The sequence below is a fragment of the Cotesia glomerata genome, linkage group LG5 (assembly GCF_020080835.1).
Source record: "Cotesia glomerata isolate CgM1 linkage group LG5, MPM_Cglom_v2.3, whole genome shotgun sequence".
In the NCBI taxonomy this organism is placed as follows: domain Eukaryota; kingdom Metazoa; phylum Arthropoda; class Insecta; order Hymenoptera; family Braconidae; genus Cotesia; species Cotesia glomerata.
In genome coordinates this window covers 15,321,815-15,331,382 of record NC_058162.1, presented here as the reverse complement: position 1 = coordinate 15,331,382, position 9,568 = coordinate 15,321,815, and the positions used below count along the sequence as shown (strand labels likewise).

The 9,568-nt window shown below is 29.7% G+C and overlaps 1 protein-coding gene and 1 long non-coding RNA gene across 3 annotated transcripts; both read left to right on the top strand.

Annotated features, from left to right (window-relative positions):
- The first annotated feature begins 2,807 nt into the window (after nt 1–2,807).
- LOC123265056 lies at nt 2,808–4,424 on the top strand. Its single transcript, XR_006509492.1, has 2 exons — nt 2,808–3,337; nt 3,406–4,424. It is a non-coding gene; the product is annotated as an uncharacterized LOC123265056 (long non-coding RNA).
- Nucleotides 4,425–5,902: 1,478 nt separating this feature from the next.
- LOC123265045 (extensin-like) lies at nt 5,903–9,098 on the top strand. Of its 2 annotated transcripts, XM_044728628.1 has the most exons (7): nt 5,903–6,438; nt 6,514–6,864; nt 7,249–7,349; nt 7,454–7,489; nt 7,841–8,045; nt 8,117–8,479; nt 8,552–9,098. In XM_044728628.1, the coding sequence occupies exons 3-7, from the start codon at nt 7,263–7,265 to the stop codon at nt 8,917–8,919; spliced, it is 1,059 nt and encodes a 352-aa protein (XP_044584563.1). In that variant the 5' UTR covers nt 5,903–6,438; nt 6,514–6,864; nt 7,249–7,262; the 3' UTR covers nt 8,920–9,098. The 2 variants fall into 2 exon arrangements, with proteins under 2 accessions (XP_044584563.1, XP_044584562.1); XM_044728627.1 differs by having other exon boundaries at nt 8,117–9,098.
- Nucleotides 9,099–9,568: the final 470 nt, after the last annotated feature.

The following is a 9,568-nucleotide window of genomic DNA, read 5'->3' as shown; positions in this document are numbered from 1 at the left end:
GGTTGGCCACTTTTCGACAATTTATATGAAAAAAAAAAATAATTTTTTTCTAATTTTAACTATTTTTTAATGCAGAATTTCGAAAAACTGAGAATAATTCCAGTGAATTCAAAAAAAATTTTTTAAGTTTAGCTGATTTTTTTGCTTATAGAAAACAACAATAGCTATAGTTTAAAAAAAAAAAAAAGCAAATTGAATGATTTTCGCGGAGTTATAGGTACTTGTTGAAAAGCGGAACCGCATTTATTTTTTTTTCATTAAAAAATTAATATTACGTGAAATATTGGTCGTATAGACATCGGGTTTGGATCATTTTGTTCCTTATTTAATTCTCTACATTTTATACGCAGCATGTCTCGACCACTTGAGTTTCTGTGATTTTTAACTTGAAGCTCAACGCTAAAACGCAATATTTTAAACAAAAAAAAGCAACACTTTCCACATACATACAAATGTTTAGAATATTTTTCTGCGTATTTTGAAAGAAATAAAAATCCAAATTCGGACCATTTGTCAAAAGTTGCCAACAAACAACTTCTTTTTCCAGGCCGACTGGACTATTTTGAAGCTATAAACTGAGTGGGAAACTGGCAAAATTTCGAATGTTCTGTCATGAGGATCAAAGCAATAGTTTATTTGTATTTCTGTGAAATTTACTAAAAATGGGCAACTTTTTGTCTTACTCCGATTTTTAAAACCTATTTTTTAACAGATTAATATTATAATATATAAGTTAGGCTGGCAATAGCCGAGTCGGCTCGGTGCCCACATTTCGAAAGAGTGGGACCCGAGTTCGATCCCGGCACGCACAAATATTTTTCAGTGATTATAAATAAAAAAAAAAAGATATGTGCGCTACATTGCCAGGCCTCTGTACCAGCCGGGTTTTCTATGGTTTTCCCATATAGTTATGGAAGGTAAAAATGTTATTATAGAAGTACCTTCCATACTATTTAAGGCCGTAATGCAAATGCAGGTACTGATTATAACGCGTAAGTCGGCCACAGTCGCAACGGATGTGTGTCGGGCATGAAAGAAAAAATCCTGACATGCAGGGGGGTGGGGGCGAGAAAAATGATTGAGAGTTCGTGGTTGAGAGATGCATAATTATATTGTGGAGAGACAAGTGGAGAGACAATAATTCCCCCATCCTCCCTTGTAAAACTCACAGTGGTGTCACTCTAAGCTGACTGCAGTATCACTATGGAATTACTATCAAATTACTATGAATTTATGGTGAAACTGTTGTAAGATAACTATGAAACGACTGTGATAAAATGATAAGACTACGGTGAACTTACTATCGAACCACTCTGAGATCACCATAAAACCACAGTCACCTAATGTCCCTATGTCATAGTGATTTCACCGTAAATTCATCATGATCTCACTGTCTTTTCACTACAATCTCACTAAAATTTTACTGTGATTTAACAGTGATTCCGAAACCGCGAGGGAAACAGAATCTTCGTCAAATATATTTAAAATAATTTTCGTCATCTGTTGATCGAAAGATAAGAAACCTTATCCTCTCTCTCTCTCTCTTTCTTAGGTCTGTCTATTCTAATAATAATAAAATAATTTATCTTTCTCCCTTCTCCCAACTTTCAGAATTAAAAACTCAAGAGAGAGATACTTATTTGTATTTCTTCGTCTTTCATATTAAGATATATACCGTCACCTCATTGGTAGCAACAATTTTCAAAGCGTTTTTTTGCAAAAGAAAAAATTTTTTTTTCCTATTTATAAGTTGTTCTTAAAATCTCTCGTCACTACAAACTTGCGTGTATGTTAATGAAAAGTCATATATCATATATTTACTATTTTTGAGCCACGAAAAACTGAAAAACCTTTTTTTTTGGTAATTACAACTGCATAAAGTTTTTTTATACTTAATTAAAGTTTTTCTGAATAAAAGTAAGTACAAGCTGTGATTAAGAAATAAAATAGATGAATCGATAAATTATTTACCAAGTTAGAGCTACTTATTTAAACGTGTTGGCGCTCAACGCTTAAATTTTGCATTAAAAAATTCTCATGACGTAAACTATTGGTCCTAGAGAGATCGGGTTGTGCTTATTTTATTTGTTAATCTTTTCTTTAAATGTTATTTCCAGCATGTTTCAAGCTATTGTTATTTGTTAACGAGATAGATTAATCTAAAGCTACTTGCAAAATAGCTATTTATGAAAGAATTGAGTTTTCTCAAAAATTTTTTAGGTGCATTTGATCAATATATTTTTTTGAATTATAAAAATTTTTTTTTTTCAAATCGGACCATGCACACATGATGTCTTAGACAAAAACCATAATTTTTTTGTACCGTCTGGATAACTACATAAATACCCGGGTCAAAAAAAAATCTTAAATTTGACTTGATTTAACTTAATTTCCTTTGAAGTCGTCGATATACCGACCACTGTATTCCACATTTTAATTGTTTAAACTTTTTTTGACTTAATATTGATTTAATCTTGACTTTTCTTAACTTTTTTGCCTTAAATCAGACTTTTTTTTGACTTAAATTTTTTAGTTTCCTTTAATTTAACTTTTTTTGGCTTAAATTATTTCATTGCCTTAAATTTGACTTATTTTGTCTTAAAAAAACAACTGTTTATCGATTCGAAATCTAGTTCTTTATTTGACTTAATTTTAACTTAAAATTTAAGTCAAATCGAATGGGGTTTTTATACTTATTTATTAATTAAACTAATCTAAAATTAAAACTCAATTTTAATTATAGCAAATTTTTAAAAAATTATTTCTGATTAAATTAAAATTACTATTAAAAAAGTTTTTATTGCAATGATTTTTTTTTATTCTGTTCCTGAAGAATTTGTACAAGCTCTTGTTTACAATATCATTCATTTTCATATTGATTAACCAATTCTGCAATAAATGTTTTATTACCTGTATTAATATAAAAACATACCGATAGTAAATTTTCGACAGGAATCGCAAATACATTTTCAGTTATAATGAATTCATATAAATGTGATAGTTGGAGAAGTCTGACAGGCTCTTTGAAAGATTCTACTTGCAGCAGAGTTATTATTGCAAAATGATGGCCAAGGCACTTACAATTACTAATTTTTTGACAATCGCATATTTTATCAATAATTTTTATAAAAGAATGAAGAAGACCAAAACGTTTTTCATTCAAGTATTTAAATGCTACATAAGAAGAATTATTTTTTAACGTTTCTTTATAATTTTTTGATATAAACAATATACCATTTAATAATAATCTAAAATATTCTAAACCATAAACACCTTCAATGTTCCCGTTATTTAAACTTCTTCTTACAACATTGTCTTTATCCAAGTCAAATTTTAAGTAAGTACCAACTGTACTGAATTTATCGAAGATTTCTCGTATTTTTACTTGTTTTTTTTTCCTTTTAGCAAAGTCACGCATTGTACCATCAGGTAATCTCTGTACTCGAGAATGTAACAATAAATTTTGCCAATGTAAATTAACAATTTGTGAATCTGCATTGGTTGTACCATGCATATCTTTTACCATTAAGCCATTTAGATTTTCCAATGAAAAGCATGAATGCGACCACAATGGTCCCAATGATTTTACTTTATCACTGACGTGTAATAGTATATGATTATTTATTGAACAGAATTTTAGATCATATAAATCTGGAAATAGTTTGACAAACAATTGTAAATTTTTTTTACTGGTATTTATCATCGTTTGAGTTATTACATTTGCGTTTAGCATCACAATAGAAGTGACTAAAAGCATATAGTGACTGAAATACTCAGGTGTCATTATATCTGATAAAATAGGGACCGAGTAATAAAAGAACCAATTTTTATATTCTGATGCTTTCCAGGTGGCAAAATTATCAATAGTATTGAATCGATGAACGAACCGTGGAACTTGGATATTTTTAAATTTGTCTTTAACTACATCAATTACTTGCCTGAGAGAAAATGGACTTGAACTATATTCTGCATCAAACCATAAATGCATTAATTTTTTTGCATTTCCTTCGTAAATACAATGCATCGAGTCGATTGCATTACCAACAATAAAATTAGGCATGACTTTAGATAGAGCGCAAGGTCCTTTAACGCCTTTAATTACTTTTTTCAAAGCAACAGCTTCGTCTGCATAATGTAAGACACTTGTTAAACTACGTAGAGGTGCATTCGGTTGATATTTATAAATGTGAGTATGTCCACCTGTATTGAGCTTCAAAGTTTCACCGGGGTTTTCACAGTCAACACAACCATACTCGCCGTTAAATAACATCATGTTTAACACTGCAGCTTTCGCTGGAAGATCAGCCGTACCAGTCAGTAAAACAGCTTTAACAGTCCTCAATGCATTAAGATCGTGTATATAAAGCTGTTTTCCTTCATACAAACTTTGGAATTCCAAATAAAATTTATCTATATATAGATTATAGTCTGGCTTTACCAATCCAAACCACAGTCCAGCTAAGATTGTATTTTCTTTTAAGATTCTTTTGTGATAGGGTAATTCATTTATTCTTATATAAAAAGGAGTTAGGCTATATTTGGAAGATTTGAATGGTGATACTCCATCAATGTACCAGGTAAGTGAAATGTTGCATGGACTTTCGAAAAATCCATTTCTCCAGTATTTTTGATATAAAGTACCATCGTAAATATCTTCAACAGAAGTATTCCTTGTTTTCTGCCTATGAAAACGATATTGAAGCTGATCGAAAAAACCCGGTCGGCGAAATAGTTCTTGTAGCTGATCAAAAATAGATAATTGCAAGAAATATTCAACCTCTTCATGACCACAACTGCACTTTTCATCTTCAGTCATTAAATTATTCAAACAGTTAACGCAATAGTAATGTTTGAGTGGTTCAGCTTTGGACACATATTTATTAAAAATATGTAAATTATTTTTCTGTAAGCCTTCAGAGGGACAGTGGAATTTTACGACTTCCATGACATCAGAAATACATGACTGTGTCATGTTGTGTTTCAGTAGCAATGATAAAATTATCAAATTACTTTGTTCAACATTCATAACTGATCCTCTATAAAGTGGTATCAACAAACGATCCGCATCATTTATATTTTCTGCACCATCATTATTACTAATATTAGGATTGTTGTCTCCAATATTGTCCAAAATCCTTGAATCTTCACTTTTTGCAGAGATCGAAGAATCGGTATTATTAGATGAATCATTTGGAGTAATTTCATTACTGCTATCATCAAAGGTCGAAATTCCTGATGATGAACTCTCGCTGGAATTCGATGGATTCGGATGGTCTGACGAATTATTTACATTTGATGTATCATTATCTAATTCAGGATTTGTGATCTGCAGAAAGTCTTCAGCAGTTTTGGTTTGTTCCGACTCGTAACTAAAAATTTAAGGAAAAAATTATGTCAAACAACATGCCAATAAGACTCCAAATGTTTGTTTTTTTTACACCTACGAAAATGACATGCAATTAATAAATAAAATAACTTACAATTTTTCGTGCTTATTTTCATCACTCTTTTCAACGGACTTCATGTACTTATATCTTGCTCCTTGACTTTGTTCTCTAAGTTGTTTCCTCATATTGAAAATTTATAATATTGCTATTTGTGTCATTGACTATTGTTGACAAAACAAGTGTCTGAAAAAATTTCTCATTTTCATTTTATCAATAATAGCATTATAAATATTATTAATAAAAATTAAGATTATAACAGGCCGTACTTACCAAAATTGTTGTTTTTTAGAAAAAATTAATAAAATTATTTCATTCACCAAGGCTGGAATCTATCTTTGTTTTAGGTTATCTAATCTCAAGCGCTCCAAAATCTGGAGATAAATCTCCAATACTATGATATAAAATTTTATATTTTATTTTTTAATAATAACAAATTTTTTTATCAAATTCTTTTATTTAAATTAGTCATAAGTTGTATTAGTTAAAAATTTTTTTTTTTTCTTTATAAAGTTGTGTTTATAAAGTTGACATAAATAGTCGATAAGCTAGTGAATATATTAAGCTGAGTTTTCTTATGTCTGCAATCGGTAAAGAAGATGGTAACCAATCATGTGGTCTTATTAAAAATCGACCAATAGCGTTGAGCATTGTTCTCTCAGATGACCAATAGTGTCATAGCATCATAATTGTGTCGACATTGTGCGTATAGCGTCTACAATATACTACGCATAACATCTACAATATACTAAGCGTCGATTTTGTTCTCTATAGCTCTTCATTTAATTTTATTTTTATTTGATACATTTGATAAAGATTCAAATCATGAGATTTGCTCTGATATATTGGATTTTGGACAAAAAGTCTGATGTAATAGCTACCTCAAAAATTCCTGCACGTGATCGACACGAAGGAGCTCTAACCTCACTCGAATGGACGGATAAAACAACTAATGTAACTACGAAGCATTCAGCGAGAGTTTTGAAAATGGGTTGTAAGTATTATTGAAATTATTTTTATATATAAAAACAGGTGATTAATTAAACAAAAATATTTTTTTTAATAAAAGGTAAGAGATCTGATTTAGAAAAATTAGCAATTGATGATGTCGGTTGTATTATTGATCCAAAAATACAAAAATCATACACTAAAGATGTATTGGACAAGAAAAAGGAATTACAAAATCAAAAAACAAAAAATAAGAGTGTAGTTAGCCAAAAATAAAACCGTAGTGAATCCCTTCTAAAAAAAGCATCGATTTTTGATAGCTTAAAAACTCACAGTCCATCTGAATCAACTTCAGATGTGGTTGATCCTCTCCAAAATTGTACCAAATCATCTGATGGGGAATCAAGTAGTGAAGATGATAAGGAAGATAAAGAAAACGATACAATTGCTAATGAATTGGAAAGTCCTATATGTATGTAAACTTTCAGTAAATCTATTGAAACTTAAAAGATTTTATTAAAAACAATATAATTTTTGTTGGAAAAAAATCATTTTTGTTAATCAAAAAGCGATTTTTGGTAAAAAAAAAAATTTTGTTGAAAAAGAAATAATTTTTGTTGAAAAACGATAATTTTTGTAGAAAAAAAAAGTTTAATTGCTTAAAGCTTAATTGCTATAGTTTATTAATTTTGATATTAATAATTGAATTTTTTTTTACTATTATAATTTCTTGTTTTATTATTATTATAATCATAGTTATTAATGTTATCGTAATGATTATGTTTATAGATAATTTTATAAAATTCCAATTTTATATTAAATTATTGCAAGCAAATATTTTTTTTTTTAATTTTAGTGTCTCATGAATTCATGGATGGTATGAGACGTATAATGTGCTATTTTGAAGGTATTCACCACAGACAAAACACATCAACAAATGAACTTCAGACAAATCAGGTATGAATAAAAGTCATTTGTAAGTAATTTGAAAATATTTTGCTATCGATTTATAGATCGTTATTACATAACTATGTTTAATAATTTATTAATGATATTTACAGGCCATTAAGTGCATTAATACAGCTGGTCTAAATAAGGTAATATTACCCTTAACTATTTAATATTTTTTCCAGTAATTACTTTTAATACACTGATAGAAATATTTATTTGTATTAAAAAATAATTGTTAATAGTTAATAAATAATTTATTAGAGACCACTTTTTGGTATTAAACAAATATTTCTTAGTATTTAAAATGATTTATTTGTATTTAATAAATCTGATATTCATTTATTAAATATTAATAAATCTTTTTAAATACTAAGAAATATTTATTAAGGACTAACAAGTGGTCTCTAACAAATGATTTGTTAAATATTAACAAATATTTTTAACTATAAACAAATCCTTCTATCAGTGTATCAACGCATTTCTTTCATTATTTACAGGTCGAAATTTTCGAAGGCTCAAATTGTTATATACGTAAAGAAAGATTTGAATCTATTCTGCGCCGCCACGGAGAAAAAAAAGATTGGAAAAAAATTATTACGGAGATCTTAGTCGAATTATATGGAAATAATCTACAATTTTATTCAGCTAAAGGTTGTAAAGGATCTCTTGGAGTCTATTGGCGTCTAAGCGACGCGATTAAAGGTAGATATCGTAAAATTAAATTTATGACGGAAGATTATGATGATTTCATATTAATAAATTTATAATTTCAGATTTAATTAAAATAAAGTTGGCTATCCCTATCACATCAAAAATGTTTTCCAAACATATAAATAACGTTTGCTGTAACCGGAAGTTAAAATATAAAGGAGCGAGTACTTCAACTTCGAGATCTTCTACAAAACGATCAATGGCTACATCAAATGATTCTAATAAATTATCTAAACGACCAAAAAAATTGGAATTCTTCCAGCCGAATCACACTTCAACTCCATTTGATGAAACTATTTCTTCGGAGCTACCTGGAGCTAAAGATTTCTTTGCTCAATCACCTGCATCTAAGTCGTCAGATTATTCTACACAGTCGCCGTTACATGATCATCAGGTTAACATTCAATCGAGAATTGAATCTCCAGGTTACCGTCCTCAGCCACCTCCAACTACGACTTCGACCTATTTTACACAGCCACCAAGTAGTGAAAATCCAGGTTACCGTCCTCAGCCACCTCCAACTACGACTTCGACCTATTCTACACAGCCACCAAGTAGTGAAAATCCAGGTTACCGTCCTCAGCCACCTCCAACTACGACTTCGACCTATTCTACACAGCCACCAAGTAGTGAAAATCCAGGTTACCGTCCTCAGCCACCTCCAACTGCGACTTTGAGCTACTCTTCAGTACCAGCCAGAGTTGAACATCAGAGTTATTTTTCTCAACCACTTGGAACTGCTGCTCCAAATTACTCCCCAATATCACCCAGTGTTAATACGATTTCAGGTTACTGTACTCAATCACCAAATGACTTACCTCCAGTTAATTGGATTGAACCAGCTGCACGAGAAAATGTGTACTGACAAAATTATTCTGATAATACGCCGAACCACCATCCGCACTCACATCAGAATCAAGATGAATCATCTAATGCTTCCAACATTTTTTCAACTTTTGAATATTTATAATAATTATTTTTTTAATTACTAATATTACTATTAAATATATTATTGTTATTATAGCATTATGTCTAACTTCTATTGCTGGTGCTACTACAATTAATGTTGACAATAACAACTATAATAATAATAATAATAATATATTATTATTAATAATAATAATAATATATTCAGCATAGTTAAAATTATTTAAAAAAATTATTTTTCTGGCATTTAAAAATTTCACCAGCAACAAAACATCGATATAAAAAAAATTTTTTTTTTGTGCAAAAATTTAGCTGAAAAGTTAAAAAAAATATGAGCTCTACGGGGACTTGAACTGTACTTCGAGACAGAGCGCGTGCGTCATTCTCGTCAAACCGTCGTAGAAAAATGGAGAGCATAATATTAATGTGAGGCAAACAATAATAATAGTAAGCGGCCGCTCAGATACTCAAAGTAATTTGTTTTTTCATCATTTTTGTTATTTTTTCTTTTCTTCTTAAGACTAAATTAACTTTTGAATAATCGATTCGACAACATAGGTATCAATCGATTCCACAATACAGGGATC